The 24148-nt window shown below is 33.4% G+C and overlaps 1 protein-coding gene across 3 annotated transcripts in view; it reads right to left on the bottom strand.

Moving 5' to 3' along the window:
* Window positions 1–24148, bottom strand: part of LOC143257337 (fibroblast growth factor receptor 3-like) — a 55211-nt gene that overhangs the window by 11031 nt on the left and 20032 nt on the right. For 2 of the 3 annotated variants that reach the window (XM_076515855.1, XM_076515856.1), the window contains exons 2-9: window positions 22600–22732; window positions 11691–11960; window positions 9428–9493; window positions 8826–8986; window positions 7694–7817; window positions 7021–7211; window positions 3575–3713; window positions 853–1064 (exon numbers count right to left, since the gene is read on the bottom strand). In XM_076515855.1, the coding sequence (XP_076371970.1) occupies window positions 853–1064; window positions 3575–3713; window positions 7021–7211; window positions 7694–7817; window positions 8826–8986; window positions 9428–9493; window positions 11691–11960; window positions 22600–22675 (1239 nt within the window). In that variant the 5' untranslated portion in view covers window positions 22676–22732. Of the gene's footprint in view, window positions 1–852; window positions 1065–3574; window positions 3714–7020; window positions 7212–7693; window positions 7818–8825; window positions 8987–9427; window positions 9494–11690; window positions 11961–15861; window positions 15947–22599; window positions 22733–24148 lie in introns of those variants that run through there. The other variant, XM_076515857.1, reaches the window with a different exon arrangement.

Raw genomic sequence — 24148 nt, 5'->3', positions numbered from 1 at the left:
CAGTTTAACAAGTCAGAGAAGGAACAGTAAATACTACAGCTATGTGAGCATTAACATTCTTTACAAACTATGGTGCTTATTATTAACAAGTTGAACATATAAGAAACAAACTTAGCTAACGTGCTCATGATAACCAGACTAGCAATTTCAGATACAAGATAACTGACTATAGAAAGAGTACAGAAATTATTACTATATATGCATTACATGAATCACAGTTACCCACTAAGCTATCCACTTTACAGAGGGATTCACTATATAAATTACACCTTTCTTCTACAATGCTATTACCCTAAATATAGTTCTTAACTCAAGCTTCAATATAAATCAGAGCTAAGTCAATTTCACCAATAATATGGTGGTTCTTACTACAATGAGGTCCAGTAACTTACAGACCTCTCTAATGACCCTTGCTAAGGGCAACAACCTGGTACTTATAGGCCTCTCTAATGACCCTTGCTAATGACAACTTCCTGGTACTTACAGGCCTCTCTAATGACCCTTGCTAACGACAACATCTTGGTACTTATAGGCCTCTCTAATGACCATTGCTTACGACAACATCCTGGTACTTATAGGCCTCTCTAATGACCATTGCTTACGACAACATCCTGGTACTTACAGGCCTCTCTAATGACACTTGCTAACGACAACATCCTGGTACTTACAGGCCTCTCTAATGACCCTTGCTAATGACAACATCTTGGTACTTATAGGCCTCTCTAATGACCATTGCTAACGACAACATCCTGGTACTTACAAGCCTCTCTAATGACACTTGCTAACAACAACATCCTGGTACTTACAGGCCTCTCTAATGACCCTTGCTAACGACAACATCTTGGTACTTACAGGCCTCTCCAAGATAACCTTCTTCTTGATGATAATGTGATTCTCTGTTGTAAGCAGGTTGATCTTGTTCTTCTGTTGTTTGGTAAGTTGATGTCGACACAATATAACACCCAGTAAGATTAACACCAGCACACCCGTGAGTACAACCACAAAGACAACCCATGGAAATGAGGAAACTTTTACTCCAGTGCTTTCACCCACTTCATCAGAAACTGGTTTTAAAAAAATCAGTAAGAACATTTGTTACAAGTAATAACAGGTATAAACACAGAATTGTAAATACTCATAAAATAAAGTGTTCTAACTACTTATGTTATGAAACATCAAATACTCAGATTTACTATATGATTAAGTTCAGTCCTTGTTTATTCATATATTAAATAAAATATTATATATTTAAATATATCTTCTGTTATTCTCAAACATATTATATATATATTAAATTAAATGACAAAAGTTACAAATAAATAATACTAACAATAGCAGTAGTGTTACAAATAAATAATACTAGCAACACTAGTAGTGTTAGAAATAATCAATATTAACAACAACAGTAGTAGTAGTGTTACAAATAAATAATACTAACAACAGCAGTAATGTTACAAATAAATAATACTAGCAACACTAGTAGTGTTACAAATAATCAATACTAACAACAACAGTAGTAGTAGTGTTACAAATAAATAATACTAACAACAGCAGTAGTGTTACAAATAAATAATACTAGCAACACTAGTAGTGTTAGAAATAATCAATACTAACAACAACAGTAGTAGTAGTGTTACAAATAAATAATACTAACAACAGCAGTAATGTTACAAATAAATAATACTAGCAACACTAGTAGTATTACAAATAATCAGTACTAACAACAACAGTAGTAGTAGTGTTACAAATAAATAATACCACCAATAACACAAGTAGTGTTACAAATAAATACCAACAACAACACTAGTAGTGTTACAAATAATCAATACTAACAACAACAGTAGTAGTAGTGTTACATATAAATAATACTAACAACAGCAGTAGTGTTACAAATAAATAATACTAGCAACACTAGTAGTGTTAGAAATAATCAATACTAACAACAACAGTAGTAGTAGTGTTACAAATAAATAATACTAACAACAGCAGTAATGTTACAAATAAATAATACTAGCAACACTAGTAGTGTTACAAATAATCAGTACTAACAACAACAGTAGTAGTAGTGTTACAAATAAATAATACCACCAACAACACAAGTAGTGTTACAAATAAATACCAACAACAACACTAGTAGTGTTACAAATAATCAATACTAACAACAACAGTAGTAGTAGTGTTACAAATAAATAATACTAACAACAGCAGTAGTGTTACAAATAATCAATACTAACAACAACAGTAGTAGTAGTGTTACAAATAAATAATACTAACAACAGCAGTAGTGTTACAAATAATCAATCCTAACAACAACAGTAGTAGTAGTGTTACAAATAAATAATACTAACAACAGCAGTAGTGTTACAAATAATCAATACTAACAACAACAGTAGTAGTAGTGTTACAAATAAATAATACTAACAACAGCAGTAGCGTTGCAAATACACAATACTAACAACAACAGTAGTAGTAGTGTTACAAACAAATTATACTAACAACAAACACAGTAATGGTAGTGTTATAAATAATACAGACAACAACAGTAACTGCTACTATACAAAAACAGGCATGGACTGTTCTCTATGTTAAATAAGTTTTTTTTAATTTCAGCCTCTTACTGGAGTCTATTGGGCTACAGTATACTGAATAACATACAATTGTTTAAGTGTGAAATACTTTTTAACAGCAGGTGTCTAAGAAACAGCTCTATCAGTACTGACATCTGGTGCTTAAAGTTATTAACCATATAGAAATTGCAAAAACAAATAAGTACATAATTAAAAACAAAGACTGAAATTTATATATAAATTCAAGAACCACAACCCTGATGTTTGTGTAACAATATAAATAACTTATACACTCTGTTCTTTACAAATATCTGAATTAATTGACTATAATAAACATGTATAGATGGTGCTTTGTGAAGAAGTATTATGTTTATTTTTCATGTTCCAAAGTTCGTTAGTTAGTGTACTTGTCTGTCAAGTTTCATCATAAGGTATGTTTTTTTGGTTAACTGTCTGTTAACAATTTTTCTATCTTCTGCCAACAGTGACGTCGGTTTGACAGGAACTTATCATCTCTCTTATTGGCATGTAACAAGGCAGGGTCTGTTTCTTTGATTTACTGAAGGCTTGATTATTCTTTAATTAGGCATCATCTTAAGACAAATCATGGGTTTTTGAACTTGGGGGCACAATTCCTGAAGTGATGGGAGGTATAAAGTGTTCAGTATTTTCTTGGGTAGAAACACTGATGCCATTTTGGAGTACCTGTCTCAAGTAGGAACAGAATTTAGTCCAAGAAATAGCACTCTTAAACCATCACCAGTGAAGCTGTTTAAGTTTATGGCTGTATTTACTAGACCCTGTCACACCCATACAGTAAGGAAAGTTTTTGAAATTTTCATTGAATGGAAAAGTATTTAATGTTGGAAATAATCTGTTTATGTTTTTATTATAAGTTCTAAAAATGGTTAATGTTGTTTATAGATAAGACACAACAAGAGCAGTAGTAGGGTTAGAAGTGGCTGTAAATAATAAAGTTTTAATTCAGAAAAAACTGGTATAACTACCTTCTAGAACAGAGAGCCAAACAGTTCTGTTAGACAACCCTATGGTGTTCCAGGCAAGACAAGCATACCAGCCTTCGTGTTCCTTTGTCACATTATTAATTATTAACAGTTGGGGATCTGTGGCATTCTGAATGTTACTCTGTAATGTACAGAAGGGTCAGATGAACAACCTCTGATTATAATTATGGAAAGTATTTCTTACTTACAACAAAAATGTTGCACTGTATTATTTAACAAACAGAACAAAAATAGTTTGATAGCAATATAACTTCTTACATTATATTTTGGTTCAACATTAACTCAAATAGAATTGATTTTACCATTTATTTCAATTTAAAATTACAGGAATTAACTTGGTAACATTAAAAATGTAACCCATTTTGTATCTCAGGATTTGGTATGGGTATTAACACTTTTACTAATAAAGTAGAGAATAACATTTCAACCTTCTCAGGTCATCTTCAGGTTAAAACATTGTTCTCTACTTTATTTTAATAAAAGTTTTAATACCCATACCAGCCGTCCTGAGATATACTTTTACTTAAAGTGGATTTCTCGTCAACACAGAGTAATCCATCTTATTTTTCCTTGATCCATACAAGTACTTTATGTATCAAAGCAAGATTATGAACATTTAATAAACAGCTTAAAAAGACAGGTTTTAAACTTTATTGGTATAATTTTCATTATACATAAAATAATTCGTGACCATAAAATAAAAAATATTCAAACCTTGTGACTTACAACAACAGTTTATTTGTGTGTAACAACAATTATAACAATGTTACTTACCATAATGAGCCAGCTTGGTATGGAAGCATGCAAGTTAATTATAATTTATGTTAAAGCATCATTTTAATAATAAAATAAACCTTCACTTAACCCTGTTTCCACAATAATTCTATACTTGTTTGTTACCTGAGAGAACTAATAACTTAAACCATGACACAAGCTACAACAGATTAACAATAGTTAATACTTTACAATGCTCTGGCAAATATGTCTATTCACTCATTTAAAAAAAAAAATAATGTAATTTTTTTAATTAAAAGATAATATAAAACCAATTTTTTTTATCTCTCTTCTCTTCAGAAAACAGTTAAAAATTAATCTTAGAGACTGAAGTGGGAAGCCAAGCTTTTATACTTTTATGGATTTATGAAAATTATTCAATATTAATATTATAATTTATAGCAATTTAGGGTAAATAATAACTAGATACAGTAATTTTGGTAAATAAAAAGAACACAGTCCAAGTCTGAACTTAAAGTTTAGTGGTCTAAATTCTACTACAACCGTAAAATAGACTTAGTACTTTAGAGGTAATTTAGGCTTGGGATATTTCATCTTACTGGTAAATCGTAAAACAGGATAAATACATTGTTTTACTAAATAAATAACAACTAGAAACTAGTTTACTGTATCTTGGTGTTTGAATAATTAAATTATTAAGTTATGAGTTCTATATAACTAAATATAAACTTTATTAGTGTAGTTTAGAGACAAAGTAATGATAAAAAATAGCATAACTGATATGTGAAAGTTAGTTTTAATGGTGAGTGTTAACAATAGGTTACTAATATTTATTACTGAGTATTTATTTTGAGGCTATAAGTATAAATACAATGGTAAAAACTAGTGTAGGGGTTAAGCATTCACAGTTTGTTAGGTGTAATGGGTGCAAAGAGAGTGTTTTATTTAGAAGCTCAGGACTGGCATATGATGAAAATGTGGCAACTTTCAGACAGAGTTTATAGGTTGTAGGCTATTCTAGTTAAAGTAAAGACAACAGATAATGATAACTGTAGACTGTAGGAAATGGTAGCAGGATTTCATCAAGAACTTAAACTTTTACATACAAGAAATACATCAGCTAACAATGACTTTCAGGAAGTTAGAAAGAGTGCTATTAGAGTAAAAGTAGGGTCACTTAGTGGTAATGAGGGTAAGTAGGGAGAAAAGAATCAGATGATACCCAGGTGGAGGATATAACAGACAGAACAGGAGATATAATAAAGGGAGCTAGCAGAGGTGAAGTTTCTGTTGTGCATGTAGTGGCTTATGTGAGAAAAGATAAGTCAGAAGAACTAATTAATAAGTACAAAGGTTGATTAAAACACTTAAAGGGAAAGAAAATAACATAATTTTGTCAGGTATAATGCCCAGAATTAATTGAAACAATGCTATTTCAGATTTATTGTTAATACCAAATACGATAATAATTGAGAAGGTAAAAACTGGGGAACATCTGGGTGCAAGTGTTCATGTTTTTTTTAGGTTCCAGGTTTTCCTGCATGTGAAGATAAAAAATAAGAAGATTTTGGTCACAAGTTTGAAAACGTTAATTTGGAAGGGATGCAACAAGAATTATCTGTTATAATTTGTACAACTGAGTTGTTTGGAGACACTAGGCAGATGTAGGAAATTTTTAAATATTCACAATAAATAAATTCCTCACAGAAAGAAAATGGTAGTTGCAAATAAAAACCCAGGTTGGCTCGCAAAGAGTTTAAGAGATAAAATTAAAGAAAAGCATTATAAATTTAAGAACTTTAAATTGACTGGCATGACAGGAGACTTAGAAAATTATAGAATATCAATAACTGATGAAACAATAAATTAAGAGATTAGAAAGGATGTATGAGAAAAGTTTGACTGAAAATGTAAATATTAACAGTAAGAATTTATTTAAATACATTAAGGGTAAACAGAATGTTAAAATGTGAGTAGGGTCCTTGAGGGATGATAAAAGAAGTGTGGTATCTCATAATTATGATATGGCTGGATTATTAAATTTTGCTTGACAAAGATTTAAAATTCCACATCTTGAACAGTTTATAAATGGAAACAAGATCAAACAAGATGGCTGCATTAATTCTAGTTGGTTAAGAAAACATTGGGAAATTTAAAGTATGATAAAGCATTTGAACCAGATATTTCCCAAATGGTTAGGAAGGAGGATGGAGAATGGATAGGTGAGCCATTTACTAATATTTTTTGTCAGTCCTTGAATAGTAGAAATACCAGAGGATTGGAAGTTAGCTAATGTGACTCCTCTTACTAAAGTAAGTGATAAAAATTGTCCCAGTAAATATAGACCCATTAGTCTTACATTACTTGTAGGAGTAGTTTTGGAAAGTCATTTAATAAAAGTTAACATTTCATCAGATAGTCAATATAGTTTCGCTAAGGGAAAAATCTTGTCTTACAATTCTTTTGATATTCTTTGAAAAGGTTACTGCATATGTAGATGAGAGTAAAGGTATAGGATTTGTGTATCTGGATTTTCAGAAAGTATCTGACAAGGTGCCACACAAAAGGCTTGTAAAAAGAAAAGTCTGTACTTGTCGGGTGTAAGTTAGATAATTGAAACAAGGCGATTACAAGGTGTTAATATCCTTTTTAATTGATTCTGCAATTAATTAGGGACAGAAACACAAACAAACCTCAACAACACGAACATGAGGGCTACCATCATGATCTGTATAAGACCCGTTTACCATATAATATTTCAACCACCGTACGTGCGGGTGAAGATCACTATAAAAGCGGCATTCAAATCTTGCCTGTTGTCCTACATACACTGTTTGATTAGAGGGATAGCCGTCTCGGATGATAGGTCTCCGTGTTAAACGTTCTGGTCAGAAAAAAAGTGTTTCGTATCTTTGTTATACAAATATCGTTCAAGAACATTTCATCTTAAATTATTATTACCCAAGTCTGGTTAACACTTTCCCTACTTGGTTTAGAATGTATGACATATAGAAGAAGAAAAAATCATAGTTTTTATTTTATATTGTTACAAATGCATTGCAATTATCAAAACAAAAACATTAGTGTCCAAGTTAGAACATTGCAAGTGTTTAAAAATTAGCAAAATAAAAAAAAACTAAATTCGAGTTTATAATATTACAAATCTAGGGCAATTACGATACAAAAATCAACAGTTTTTAATTCTATATTATTACATATGCAGAAAAAACTTTGTAAGAATATGAACCACAGGGGACGTAAATTCAACTGAAAAGTTAGAACATAAGAAAATATTAGTAATTTATAGGATTATTTTAATTTTAAAGAATAAGATTTCTTAGATGAATAGAAGTATTCTAATCATACCTCTAACATGAACTTCAAAAGTCCAGTTGATTTTGCCCTCGGAGTTCTCCACCAAACAAGAATAGTTCCCTCTATCATCAAGCCCAACAATATCCATTGTCATGTTCCAGCCTTTGTATATAATCTATACAGTGATAAGACCCACAGACTTTGAGACAAAATAATAATAATAAACTATTAATTTCCGAATTAAGAACATTTACTTATGTTTTAAACCCCCAAAGTTAGCAAGGAATAGAACCTCGTAAGTTCTCACTTCTTGGACACTTCTGTAAGCCACTTCAGCCTGTAGACTAGACTTAAAAACTCACAAGAGCTTCTGTATCTTTTTTTTTCTTCAAATAAAACCAAAATACTTTAAAATCTGACCAAAGGAATAAATCATGTCTGTAGATTCTTCTATTATATTTTGCTTATTTACTGTTTTAGTAATTTGCTTATTATTAATATATTCAATTTATATTAATATTAATCAAGAAAATATACAGTGAAAATTGTATTAAATGCCATCTGGGGTAATTATCTTCTGAGTTACTTTTGCCAACGACAAATTTAGGGCCAGCCTTGAATTACCAGCAACGAAGGCACAAACTGGGTATCACACTTATTAAAAACAGACATAAACATTACTGTACAAAGAGTTATTCTTCAAAACATGCTACTACTTACTTAACATATGCTTTAACAGAAGCTAGTAATTTGTTATTTCTTGTTTTCTGAGAATGAGTCTATCTGTAGAGCCTGGCATGGCCTAGCGCGTTAAGGCGTGCACTTCGTAATCTGAGGGTCGCGGGTTCGCGCCCGAGTCGGGCCAACCATGCTCGCCCTCCCAGCCGTGGGGGCGTTATAATGTGACGGTCAATTCCACTTTTCGTTGGTAAAAGAGTAGCCCAAGAGTTGACGGTGGGTGGTGATGACTAGCTGCCTTCCCTCTAGTCTTACACTACAGATAGCCCTCGAGTAGCTTTGTGCGAAATTAAAAAAAAACAAACAAAAATCTATGTGTAGATATCGAAATTTAAAAAAAAAGATGAAATACAAAATAAAACTTTACCAGTAAGCAATTATAGCTAGTTACTTGTATATTACGGGATAAAAAACAAAAGAGGTGGCACATATAACAGCAGCTAACCTTTTTACCAATAAAACGAACAATTGGTTTGGAGTTTTTCTTCCATGTTATAGTTGGTTTAGGAAATCCATCTGCAGGACAAGAGAGTGTGACACTTTTTCCAGCTGGCACGACAATAAAATAGTTCAACAGTCCTTTTGGATCAGTAAAAAACGGTGAACCTTGGAAGTAGAACGCATGTATAATAAGATAACAGTTTCACTGACTGACAACATTTTAATACCTACACACACTATACAATCTATGACACTTAATAAGTACTATATATTTTCTATATCATAACAGCTATTTTATAATCTTGTCTTACAGTGAATATTCCTTTTAAATTATTGATGTTAACAGTTGCAATTCCGTTAAGAAAGTAGATTAGTGAGTAAATACTCTTGTCAAGAATGAGATAAAACACATTACAGTATTTTTTTAATTATTAGCTTCATTTAAAATGATCATTTCCCACAGAACTTACTTTATATCGAAGTTATAAAACATTACCTATTCTCACTAAAAAGTATTTCATCAAATATGCGAATACATAAACATAAAAATAAAGAGATTTTCATCTATGTACATATAATTTATAAACCTAAATAAAAATCACATACTTCTTTCACCGGATTGGAGATTCGGTACTGTGACAGTTTCTCTCACTGATTCACTCGGTGAAACTTCTGTAAAACGTAGTGATAACAATAAAACTCCTTCATTTTTAATTTTAGTGAAACAACTGATCGTTTAATTACAATCTTGACAAATACATAGCATGGGCATTCTCTAAATATGTAACATCAGCCAGCTCATTCATCAAAGACTCTTTTAATTTCAAGTCTAATCTTAATCAACTTAATCATAAAGCCTTAATGGCCAGTTTCGATGTTATATCCCTCTTTACAGAAGTCCCAACCGCTGAAGCCTGCATGATAGCCTTAGAACTCTATATCCGAGACTCTAGCCCATCAATAGACATTCCCAGCAACCAATTAGCAACCCTCATAGAATTCACCACGATGAAGACAAACTTCATGTTCAACAACCATAACTATATACAAACAAATGGCTTAAGCATGGGCAACCTGGTATCTAGCCAATATTTTTATGACACAAGTTGAAACACAAGCAATTAACACAGCATTACATCCACCACTATACTGGAACAGATATGTAGACGACACGATTGCGGGATTCACATATACAGAACATACACTTAATTTTTTCAATCACATTAACTCTATACATACCAACATTAACTTCACATGTGAACAGGTAGAAAGCAATCAAATATCATTTCTTAACCTCAAAATTACAAGAACCGATACACAATTTAAAACAGAAATCCACTGAAAAATCACCCATACTGGACTATACATTCCTTGGGACTCAGCACATGAAACAAAATAAATACTCAACATACTAAAAAAAACCAAATAAACACAGCCATAAAACTATGCTCACCAGATAAATTTAACGACGTATTAGACAAAATAAAACAATACTTCATCAACATCAATAAGTTTCCTCCACAAACCGTAGAAAACATTATACGCACACACCTAGACAGAAAGCAAAATCAACCAACTAAAGTAAATATATCTCACGAAACCATATGCTGCTGTATACCATATATTCCTGACATCAACAAACAAATAACCAACATTTGGAAAAAATTAGTAACAAAATATGACATTCCAGTTAATATCAAATTTATTCAAAAACCAGACACAAAACTGAGGTCTATACTATGTAAAAACTACACTGACAAACACCACACCAACATTATTTATAAAATACAATGTGATAACTGCCACGACTTCTATATTGGAGAAACAAGTAGAAAAATGGGAACCAGATTCAAAGAACACAAAAAGTCACCTTCACACGTTTTCGAACACTGCAAATCAAATAAACATAACATAACCATAAAAACACCCAAATACTAAATAAAGAAACAAATATAAACAAACGCAAAACTAAAGAAGTCTTACTTATACAACAACTCAAGCTCAAAATAAACCAATACAAAGGAACACCTTTATACCTATATTAAGAAATATAATCAAACCTCTAAGCACGCCCTCTACATTCCTACTCTCAATTACACAACCCCCTTCAAACATCTGGTCAGCTATCGGTCAGTTACCTCTTTCTTTCTTTGTGAACCTGACGATAATCGAAGGTCGAAACGCTGTTCTCTCCTCTACATAAACCAGCCGTATTTACATGTATACTTTTCTCTACAAATGGATTTTGTCGTCATTACTGATTATAATTTATATTAATTGTCCATACTTTTCAGTGAATTCTATTTAATACCTGTAGAAGTTTGTACTAATCTGATATTATAACCAATAATGAAGTCTACTAAAAAGAAATTGTTACTTGAATGGTATGAATATTTGTAGTATTAGACACTTCTAGATAAAGCGCAAACAAAATTAAGCAATATAAGACAAATATGTAAAAAAAAATTACATTTTAAAAGCAGTTTATAATTACAGTAAAATGTTACAACTGTTCCCGAAACAAGCAATCGAAGTGGAGTTCAGTATTTGACGTACACATACGTGAACCGATTTTTTCTAACCCATACGTAATAATCTGTATTGTGTTGTGTCACGAACTATTGACACGCACTTTTTTTTGGTTTAGAAGTTCACAAAAATTTTCCTCTTTTACTAAAAACCATTTGTCTAAGAAATTAAAAAATATATATTTAAAACAATATTGGGCGACTAGAAGTCTTGATTTCGTCATGAATATCAAAATATACTTTTAAAAATATTGTAATTAGCGATAGAGAATTTTTAATATAATAAAACGACAAATATTATATATATTTTTTTATCTTCGGCGCTGTGATCGAACACTTGCCTGCTAAAGAAAGGGTAAAGTTTTGCCAGATTTCCCCAAATTCATTAAAGGCTTTACAAGAGTAGACTCCGACATCTTCCGGCTGGAAATCCAAAATAATGAGACTCTGTCTCCTTATTTCGACACGAGAGGACGTTGTAAGTACTGGTTGGCTGTCATAATACCATACTAGGTATGGCTGCGGACTGCCTCGGACTGGACATCGCAGTCTAACTTTCTGATCCCGAAAGACTTCAAATTTTGTGGGAAACCTCTTCCGCCATTGTGGGGCTTCTCAGAAACAAATACGGTTACAGAACTTATAAACTGGTGTTCATAACTTACACATTAGCAATGATTGATTAAATCATCTTTTCTAGAAATAATAAATGGTTATAATAAACTAAGATGTTAATTCTAAATGATTTGTGACATTTTGGAAACTGGACTGTTCGAAAGAAAATAGTAACAAAAACTTTGACTTAATTCTGCATAAAGTGTTTTATTCGAGTTGGCAGAAGTTCTCTGAAATTGGGTTTTGATTATTTCAACAAGCTTTAATGGATTTTATTGATGGTAGATTATTTTAACAAACATTAACAAATTAAGAACTTTATTTCCCAAAAAGGTAATGTAAGAAACTTTAGACAGATATGAGAAAACCTTTTTTTGGGGTGGGAGAGACTTAAAATAAGATGGATAAAGGAAAATATTCAGAGAGAGACAAATACTATGACGGTAGAAACCTTTTGAGGGTGAGTCTAAGATTATGACAAAAAACTGTTCTGGGGGAAAAATATGATGCACTTTAAGAGAAGAAAAGTAGTGTTTTTGTGTGTTTTCAGTAGCAGTAAAAGGAAATGTATTTGAGATTCCCTGTTTTAGTAAACGCGACCATTAGTAATATATCTCACCATGCGACCAGACTAGGGTAAGGGGAGGGTATACATGTTTATATTAAAAAAAATACTGCAAATAATTTTTCGTGTTTCTTGTTTTCACTGCAGAGTTGGTTTCGGTAACAATAACCAGCACTTGTCAATTAGCATAAGGAATTCCATGTATATCATACGACAGGAAACTCACAGCCTTTCGTATATATAAGCAGTTCGTGAATACGAGTTATAAAGTAAACATTTGCAAGGGCAGTTTATTTACCAATTACGCCCCCTCGTGTCTGATCTGAGGTGCTGCTGACACCAGACGTCAGCACCAGTGACTGTTGTTTACAGATTACCATCAAGGAACTGGTGCGTGACGCACCACGCATACGCAAACCACCACGATTTTTGGAACCTATGTGTTTTTCTAACATCATGAGTTGACTGCCAGCGTAACGCCATCATACACATTTTAATATCTTGTGTAATATTTATATAATTTATATATATCTTTAAGACATCAAATTTAGTATATTAGTCTAGAGTTTAGAGTTGGTGACTACAAATATAATACTAAATATAGTGTCAAGGAGTGGGTTGAGCTAGGTAACGTGTCCATACCGTGAATCCAAGGATCGCGTCCCGTTATCGCAGATTGAAACTCCGCATTTTGGGATCTTGAATTGCTATTAAAATAATGATCAACTGACACTATTAGGTCAAATAATGGTAACCAAGAGGTGCTGTTAACTAGCACAACTTTCTCTAGATGGCCGTTACGTAGGCTTGCCGAAAGCCTGAATCTGTTGAATATTTTATTGATAAATAAGTGAAAACCGAAACTCTCATGTAACTTACAACAGTAAACGTTCATCACGGAGAAACATTTTACGCCTGGCGTGATTTTATTTCCCTCCAAAGTTATTACTTTTGTGTTCCAAATAATCAACTTACACGATGATGAATTTTGGAGAAATTATTTGGACCTGCACTATTTTTTTTATTGCCCACCTTTAACTAAAAACACGAAATTCAGTTTCATACTATGATTTCCACGTGTACAATCCTTAGATTTGTTTGCATTTTTCCAGCCTGCTTTATTATTTGGAACAGGACAATACACAAAATGGTGTTACTATTCCGTCTTCTGGAGGAGTTGTTTCTACAAGTTATCACGTAGAAGACACGGAAGTAGTTCGGACAAAGTATTAAAATGATATTTTTATAAACTACACTTGTTTATAAAGTTCAATTTAATAAAGATTTAGGTTTATATAGAGCATACATCTGCAGTTACATAATACTAGAAAACAAAACAAATTATCAGAAAAACGGTTTCAAATAGTTTAGTTTGTTAAAACTGTGGTTTAAATAATATGTAACTTTTCTGTAAATGGCTTCGAAGTAATTTTATTTTCATGTTCTTGAAATATTAAGTTTATTTTCAGACTCTATCGTTGACAGAAACAACTACCGTGTTTCTCCGATAATAAGACCTAGTGTGATTTTTGGGGATAGTTTTAATATAAGCACTACCCTTAAAATAAGCCCTAGTTAAGAGTGGCAGGAAGAGGAAAGAAATAAAAAAAAATTAATTTATTAATTAGTTTAATAGTTAGTTAATTAGTTTGTTTAAGTATTAATCAGTTAGTTTAATAGTTTAATAATAGTTTATTTTAAATGGTTAGTTTAATAGTTTTACTTTGTAACTTCATTTTTTTAATATATCAAAATAAGACATCCCCCGAAAATAGGCCTAGTGTCATATTTTGGAGTGAAAATTAATATAAGCCCTGTCTTATTTTCGGAGAAACACGGTATCTTACAAAATTCGCTGGTCTGAAACCTAACCCTTCTACCACTACAAAATAAGTATCCGAGCGGCGTGGTTTTGCACGTACCATACATGTGAGCATGCGTATCACAGGCGCCCGTCAGTATGAGCTATTACGGAACAGATTCCCGGTAGTAGAGATACTTACCGTCATGTGGGCTGTAGGAATGTCAGTTAACCCAGTAAGTATGGGAATGCTAAATAACTCCGATTAATAAATAAAGCCGTTCAAACAGTAAAGCCTCATATGCCACGATGTTCTTCAAATACACGTAAGCATGGTCTACAACAATAAAAACAAATATTACAACAGTTCGTATCGTTTTCAAGGTTAATATATACAAACGGATAATAATTCATATGGCATTGTGACACACCCCGTCTCGCGCGTACCCTTGACACCTCTCTTTTCAATAAGGATAATAAGTTATTTCCATCGGTCTGTCGTTATTCTGTGACTTACGCAAAATATTTGTCCCTCTGTGGGACAACGGTAAGCCTACGGACTTACACCGTTAAAATCCAGGGTTCGATTCCCCGCAGTTGACACAGCAGATAGATAGCCTCATCTAACTTTGCTTTAAATCAAAAGAAAGAAATGAAATTATGTGCATTGCTTCGTAAGAAACAACACTGGTTTAATACAATTATATAAACTCTGTCGAAAAATAGTTTATTTTACCACAGTTAATGTTTATTTTCTGATTTTAAAAGCCATAGTTCAGGGATTACATAATATTTATTTATTCCAACATAACGGATGATTTTATCTTGAAAACGAAAATATTGATTAGACAGGAACGTAAACTACCTATCAGTTAAACTATGTTATTAACTAGTTAATTATTTATTCTCTTATTTTCGTCAATACAACCTCGTTAATCTTACACTTACTAGAATATTTATTCACCGTTTTACTGACGTATGAACTAGCACACTCTCACCAACGTCTGTGTTATATCTCAGAGAAAAAGTGTTCTATTATATAGGGTTTCGTTAGCCCTTCGGATTATTTAAGTGGTTATAAAGGACTGTCTCAAACCGAATGTCTGGTTTCGAGTGACACCCGATTAAAGTTTGTGTACAAAATACCAGAGTTTTATCAGAACGAATGTCTGGTTTCGACTGACAGAAGAGGAAGTTTTTTGGTGTTTTTTTTTTTTTTCTGTACTAAGGACCAGAGATTTATCAGAAAGAATATTTGGTTTCGACTGACAGAACAGGAAGTTTTCTGTACTAAATACAAGATATTATACCTGGCAGCGTAAATCGTTTCTGGTTTCTGTTTGATATCAACTAACCCTCTTTCTGGCAGTCCTGATGCACTCCTGATTATAGATGTTTGTTAAATAAATAAAAGATCCAGAAAATTTCAAACAACGGTATGCACAAGTTTATCACATATCAATAAAACTATGAAGGATATACACAGTTAACCAAATAGCTACTCCTGGGCTGTCACAGTAAATGTACTCACGACGTGTGACGGTAATCACGTGTCTAAACACTGTAAACTTCCTGACAAGAGGATGCCCCATCGTAAGAGTAGCACCAGGTGTGATAAAGGTCTTTGAACACCGGTGTTGCTGTAATAGAAGTATATATATTTCTACTTCAGTTTTTTTTTCTGTGATTTGACAATAAGTATGTATGGTTGATAAAAAAAAAAAACATCTTCCTGCGAATTAAAGACAACCGAGTTCGACTATAGTAGATCTATACCATCTTTAGCTTACAACACAAATACTTTTATGTAAATATTCGAAACTTCAGAAACATTTCTTCATGAGAGACAGCCCCCTAGAGATACAGCGGCCTTTGGTAGCTAAAACCTGGGTTTTGGTTAACGGTGGTGGGTACAGCACAGATAGCACCTTGCGCTTCACTACAAACAAACGAAAAATATTTGCAGTTACACACTGCCCTATTTACTGCTTAGATCCCTTGACTTCATCAAATAGTGCCCTCAAGTATCAAACTTGGAAGGTTATGTCTTCGAAATTTAGCTGGAGATATTAAAAATGTAAAAACCGTTTCACGACACATCGCCTCTCTACATATTTATTGAACACCCCTTTTCTTGATAAATGAGAGAGGCGAAACCTAGCGGCATTAAAGTAACGGTCAAATTTCGTTATTCAAAGAAAAACTGTCATGTGCACGAAGTCCTTGTACAGACTTGCACGACAATACTGAAACAAATCTTTATAAAAACTGCAAATATTTTACAAATGCTTCCAATTTTATATTCGCAACGCCACCTTTCGAGAGAGACTATAAATAATTTACAATCAACTGAGTTTAATTTGTTTGTCTTATTACTCAAGAAATATCACAAATAAATGACTCAATGTGTTTTAAGAACTACTTAGAAAGAAGACCCTAACAAGACACAAGGAATGTCCGAAAGACCAGTTTGTTAAATATATTTAGATCATATATGCGTAAAAGTTTCATTTACGACGAGAGTTTGAGTTTATTGTAAACTTAAGATAAGTTTTAAAAAGTAGAAAGGCCAATATCTTGACGTTCCTTCTTCTAAATTAGTGTGTATGAGATTGGAAAGTTTGTTTCAAATTGTTGACCTAGTCCCTTTCAGAGGATGGACATGAAACAAAAAAATGGAAAAAAAACTAGTCTCAGTCAGAAATGACTAAATAAACAATCAGTATCTGGGAACGTAAGTGATCAAAGACGTTCACATAATCTCGTGTTACTTGATGGTCTACGATAGACGATTCTACACAAACACGCATGCGTATGTTTTTTTGTATTTGTTTTTTATTGGATTGCATTAGCACAAGAAGAATAGGAAATAGATTTGTTTCCTGGTGTTAAACTCGTAATCGCGGGTTAGAATCCCGATCACACCAAACCATGCTCGCCCTCCCAGCCATGGGGGCGTTATAATTTGATGGTAAAAGAGTAGCCCAAGAGTTGGCGGTGGGTGGTGATGACTAGCTGCCTTCCCTCTAGTATTACATTACTAAATTAGGGACGGCTAGCACAGATAGCCCTCGAGTAGCTTTGTACGAAATTCAAACACAAAAACAGTTTCTTGGTAGTTTGTTTTGTTCCGTGCAGTTTACTGTATTTGTTCTAGAAACGTATTTCCTATTTGGAATTGAAGTACAGTCTGTTTAGTAACGTACTAATCAGGATCTGTAACCCGCAAGTTTTTACATGTTACACGTCACATGTCTTAATAAATGAAAAGATAGGCTTGCCTCACATAAAAAAAAAGAACAAAAGAGAAAACACCGAAAATCTTGAAATTAAAAATAATATAGTTTTGTTTTCATTATCCTCAATTTGGGATATTTCAAAAGTGTAGAGGACGCCACTAAACTTCTTCAAGACAAATTGAATTTTCAGTTTGTTCAGTTCAAACTGCACTAGGGGTTATAGCTGCGCTGATCCTAGCGCAGGGGCAGAACTCTGATTATTAGCGTTATGAACCCTGAACTTCAGCACTGAGCCGTCTTGTTGAAATAATAAAAATAATCTTTGCATGACGGTTTGGATTAAATAATAAGCGTTTGATGTACTCAAAATATTCTGTTCCTTATATGTCACCAGATAAATTGCCCTAATTTTCATTACTGTTTCCAGGGGCCAGTGACAAGACTGGGTTTTATTCATCAGCATTTACTTACAGTTTTGCTCTTATTTTCTGTATTTGAGGTCGACTGAGAGATCGGTCTTTCACATCGATCTTCCATCTTCCTTCAAACATTATACTCAGTTTCTGAATTTAAAAAATAAATAAATAATTACCTCAACAAATGGACGAACAAAAAAGTAGTCCTAAACCATTTTATGCCCTATTTTCTATTTAAAAATTAGTAAAACAATTCCAGTACTTTATTAATACTAATATATTTTCCATACATACATAAAAACATTTCATTTCGATGATGTGCTGAGCGTGCTCAAGTGATTGCATGCCCAGACTGTGAATTCCAGGATTACAGGTTCGCATCCCGTTGCTGGAAAAAAAACACACCTCATCTCTGAATAATAGGGTTGTAACTGCTCTAACAAGAGTAACTGTCAAATCCAATTATTCAGCCTAACAAAAATGGACAAGGAGTTGGAATGGAGTGTTGATAACTAGTTGCCGCCCTATTAGACTAGCTGTTTAAAATTACAGCTGAGCCACTACCACAGACAAACTTTTACTTCACAGGGTTGACTCAAGGAGCGAAGAGCGACCGGGAAAATACATGTAGCTAGAAATTAACGGATTTAAAGAATATAATAATCATGTAGTTTACGGGTAATTTTAATGAATTAATTCCAGTGTTAAATCCCTGCTGCGCACCATCACACGGCCCACTGTAGAGCGCGACACTAAAACGTACAAGTTTTGTTAGGCTTACTGATATGTGAGAAGGAAATTCGTGTTTACGAGGGTAGAACTGATAGCGTGTCGCAAGGAAAACCTTCGTATCTATCTCAGAACACACGTGAACTTTGATTTAAAATAAAGTTTTTGTTTTTTGAATTATTTATTTTAAATGATTCGTGTTTTACAGGTGTCGCAGCTCCAACCAAACTATTTCTAATGTACGGGAAGTATGAATCACAGCTTTCGACACTTTCAAGCTTACGTACGTAGCCTTTCAAAGGTTATCGGTGACATCTTCCGGAACATCCTTATGTTACATATTAACTTACTTTATAGGGGGCGTCCTGACCTGGAAATGTAGAGCAACAACATTTTTCTTTTCTTTTTACCTTCTAATTTATAGCCTACAATGTTGCGTAAGTAAAGACAAAAAATTAAACTTGCTTAAAATGAGGTTATATACTTCAGATAATGTTGTACATTTACATAGATGGTTAACAGTTATGTGTGGAGGTTATGTTCCAAGCTTGGCCATTTTGATGGTTAACCTTTCTTTGTGAAGGTTATGTTTAAAGTTTGGTTATTTTGATGGTTAACCCTTCTGTGTGGAGGTTATGTTTAAAGTTTGGTTATTTTGATGGTTAACCTTTATGTGTGGAGATTATGTTTAAAGTTTGGTTATTTTGATGGTTAACCTTTATGTGTGGAGATTATGTTTAAAGTTTGGTTATTTTGATAGTTAACCTTTATGTGTGGAGATTATGTTTAAAGTTTGGTTATTTTGATGGTTAACATTTATGTGTGGAGGTTATGCTTAAAGTTTGGTCATTTTGATGGTTAACTTTTCTGTGTGAAAGTTATACTCAAAGATTGTTAATATTGATGGTTAACCTTTCTGTGTAGACGTTATGTTCCAAGCTTGGTCATTTTGATGGTTATCCTTTCTGTGTAGGAAGATATGTTCCAAGATTGGGGAAGTTGATGGCTAACCTTCATGTGTGGAAGTTATGTTCCAAGAATAACGATTTTATATGAACTTGTCAAAGATATGATACGTATCTATAAAATTAAAAAGATTTTCCTTTTTAAGTCTTTAACCTGAAAAAGAAGTTCCATTCGAAATGTGTTACATGACCAAGTTTAATGTGTTCAGCTGAGGTCGTGTATATAGACACAGAGCTAATTAACCTGAATTTTTAATGAGCTACAGCTTACCATAAATGAGGTTAACAAGTGAAAATGATCAGTATACAAACTTATCTGCATAGATTTATTTTTGTATATGTAGACACTAAAAGTATGAACTAAAAAACATCCAAATTAATAACGTAACTAATTAGTTTGGATTTAAGTATATCACGTGTATTTTGTGGTTTTTTTTTTAAGGAAACCCTTCTTGTATTAAATTCTGGAAGCTGAGACGCCCGTTTCATGGTCCACGGGTATGGTTAAGTGTCATTTCAGTTATTGAGAAAGTAGCCAATCAGAATGTCGTATTCCACGTCACCTCCTCAAAAATAAAAAGCGAAACCAAAACTCACTACAGCTGTATGAGAATAACCGAGTACGAGTAATCTTAAAAGCTCAGTGAAAAATGTCGTGATTAATCAGAGATTCCTCCCTCTGTGTTCATCGCTGTTGAAAGCCCTCATCAATCAGGGACTGCATTGTTACGGCAACCATCAACACTTCTATGTGGTTCTTCTCTCGAATGAAGCAAAAGCTGGTTGCTACGATGATGTTACTGTTGCTACAATGATGTTACTTCTGAGTATATTTCAAGAACATTTGTGTGGATGTAAGAAGACAAGTATTACAAGAACATCATAACGTACGTATCAACACGATACGTAATTTCGCGAGACTTCTTGTTTTTCGTGCAATTCGTTCTGTCAGTTGCTATAGCAACGAAAATAGGAAAGATGACACTTTCCTGAACAATCATCATAAAGAGTTTATCATTCTATAGCTTTTCTTAACTACAGTTGACCTCGGTAGAAACCATTTAACGTGAGAAAATTAATCTTACTTCATCCAAACAAAAAATACTACATTCTTTAAACATGATAATTGTAAAGTATGGTAAAACTATGGTCTGTGAATCAGACTACAAGATAAACATGGAGACAAGTGTCTGTGAATCAGACTACAAGATAAGCATGTACAAGTGTCTGTGAATCAGACTAGAAGATAAACATGGAGACAAGTGTCTGTGAATCAGACTACAAGATAAACATGGAGACAAGTGTCTGTGAATCAGACTACAAGATACACATGGAGACAAGTGTCTGTGAATCAGACTACAAGATACACATGGAGACAAGTGTCTGTGAATCAGACTACAAAATAAGCATGGAGACAAGTGTCTGTGAATCAGACTACAAGATAAATATGGATACAAGTGTAAACATTTTCTACACATATTCAGATACCGTTTTGCTATCCTTTCGATTATTCTTCGCTTTGGGCTAAGTACATCGTTTCTTGTCTGTATTACTGTAGCGTGTTTAGATTTAGCTCATAGCCAAGAGACGGAAAGATGACGTCACGCTTACGACTCGGTTCTGGGAAACTGTTGCTTATTTATTGTTTAAACGACGAGAAAAGAAGACTTAAAAATTATAGTGAAATAGTTTTTTGAGATTTTATAGTTATAAATCAAATTATTTTATGTCATCAGATTTCTATATAACACTGAACATGTGTCTGACGGCCATCAATGACCCGACTTCCCATAATTAACTCCTCACAAGACGCCGACGCGTTGCGTCATAGATCTGTCGGACATGCTCAGAATCAGTTTCGTCGAAACGCGCACTTGGCGCTGAGTTTCTGCTTTCATAGAAACACAGATCCACCAAACACAACACCAGACGCCTGATCGGTATTTGAGAGCATAATTAAAAAAGGAAAAAAATACAGTTTAAAAACAAGGGAGACCAGTACATTTAAATATAATTCCAAAAAGGATAAACAGTTCTCAGTTTAAAATAGTTCAACACTTTCTGTTAAACGTCATCTGGAGAAGTTATAATTATTCGTGGTTCGCAACCCGTTGAAGCAGAAACTTTAGTGACTTGGGCACACTATGCTATATGAATAATGGTCATATCCCCTTATTTAGTCAAACAAGAGTAGCAAAAGAGTTAGCGGTGGGTGGTTTGATCAGTTGCACTTCTCCAGCCTGGCAGTTTAAAATTATTGATGGCTATGCTCAGATAGCTCATGTGTAAACTACGAGTGAAAATTCCCTTGAAACTACCTAAGACTTGAAACAAACCAGCTACGTTTCATCGCAACAAATACTTGTTTGTTATTAAATTAAATTAACGATAATTGTGTTAATAATTTGATCATTTGTGGTTTAACTTAGAGCTTTACTGTTAGTCAAGTTTGAAGTTTTTCTATAAAGTATCTGATTCTGATATGTTTAACCCGAACGAAACCTTAAATCACACATGGTATGAAAGATTAGGTCAAAGAATCCAAGATTCAGGTCCTGTTTTACAACAGTTAACCAGAAGGAGGACCAATCACCAATACCCGCCTTCTACTCAGATCCTAATAACACTATTAACAGCTTCTTTTATAACACGTCTACAACTTAACGCCAGAAGTAAGTTCATCAGTCTATCACAGGGTCGAACTTTAAACCTTATGATACGCATCCTGGTACATTAACCACTAGGCCACGCCCAGTTCTTTTTTAAAATAATTTAATGTTCGCACCATTAGTGTTTTCACCAGTCTTCATCCTATACAGCTAGTTACAAGCAATTAGATTATTTGCGAACACATTTACAAAATAAATGGTGTGCTTTAAATTAGCACTAAATGTTTTATTGGAATATTCGACACACTTACCTTCGTTTTTCCTGGCTTGTGTTGCGCTCAGTGTTATAAGAACCAGCATCACATGGACTGTAACCCTTCGCAACATCTTGACCTATAACGAAAAAACCTTTTTCGCTACGAAACGGTCATCTTGGATAGCCACCTGGTAAAGAGAGGGGATATTTGTTAAAAGTTTACTTGAAACTGAAGAAAAGAACAACAAAACACGTTCTATTGGTGATCACCTTTCTGTTTGTTTCACTCTAGAGAACCGTGAAATAGAGAACTGAAGTTAGGGTGATTAATAACAGTTCTAGGGTTCGTGAGTTATAGATGAAAGAGTCACACACTGGTAAAAGGAAACATACGTGTTTTTCTTTGTTTTTGCATTTTAAGATGATTATAACAAGTAATGGTTCAACTGAAAACCGTGATATCTACTATTAATTTGTGTTGCTGTTATTTTTGTCTTGAATTTAGCACGTCTTTTTACAGAGCCCCCCCAGTGGCTCAGCGGTATGTCTGTGGACTTATTACAACGCTAAAAACCGGGTTTCGATACCCGTGGTGGGCAAAGCACAGATAGCCCATTGTGTAGCTTTGTGCTTAATTCAAAACAACAACAACGTCTTTTACAGTTAAATATTATAAGAATTGAGGGTTTATACCTCAGAACCCCCCATTCACATCTTGTAGAACTATACCTTTGGAAACCCATTTAAATATATATATATGTATTATTTTTCTACATGAGCCAGACTCGTCTTTCTGACCTTATAAATTGTTGTTCTGATCTGACTGAACTAATTACGACGAAATACGGCAGTGAAACCTGAGTTAAGACTAAAAATATCGGGTTTAAACGAACAATCAATCGGATAGGTTTAACAGGCATTCCAATTTTACTGTTTCGACGGTTCAAGTGACACTGAAATGAAAGTGACATTTGATACCACACATAGATTGAAAACCTTTATACTGGACAAACGGTTCATGTGCTACGGCCCAGAATAGACTAAAGGGTGACCAACGACTCTATTTGTAGCATTACATTTAAGCCAAGTACCTACATTAGTACATGTTAACCACGCGACAGACGCTACCTATCGTTTAAGAGAATAGGTAGGCCGTTTTTACGTATAGCTACATATTTGCTACAAGTTTATCCTTGTAAACACTTGTAGTTTTCTCTTGACAGCTTAAACCTGTAAGAAAACATAACGTTTAAAAATTCCAATTTAATTATTTTTCTTGTATTAATTTTCACGAAATAAACACCAAATTTCACCACGTTAAAAGTACTTATGATAATATGTAATTATTCCATGGAAAGAAAACCCAAACTATGGTATAATATGACACTACGCCTACGCACTACGCTGCTGGCGTTCTAGATAACTTTTTTTTTTTTTTTTGCCAAAGAGAGAACACACAAAAAAGGAATCCGCTATGGAAGGAAAGTTAAAGAGAACCGGATTATTAAAAGAAACATTCTCAGAAAACATAAATGTTCCAGAACATGCGAGTTTAATATCATCTGAGTTCTTTTCACGTAACAGAATGAATCTCCATGACAACC

This window comes from Tachypleus tridentatus, chromosome 7, assembly GCF_004210375.1.
Source record: "Tachypleus tridentatus isolate NWPU-2018 chromosome 7, ASM421037v1, whole genome shotgun sequence".
Taxonomy (NCBI): Eukaryota; Metazoa; Arthropoda; class Merostomata; order Xiphosura; family Limulidae; genus Tachypleus; species Tachypleus tridentatus.
This window is presented reverse-complemented; position numbering and strand designations above follow the sequence as displayed.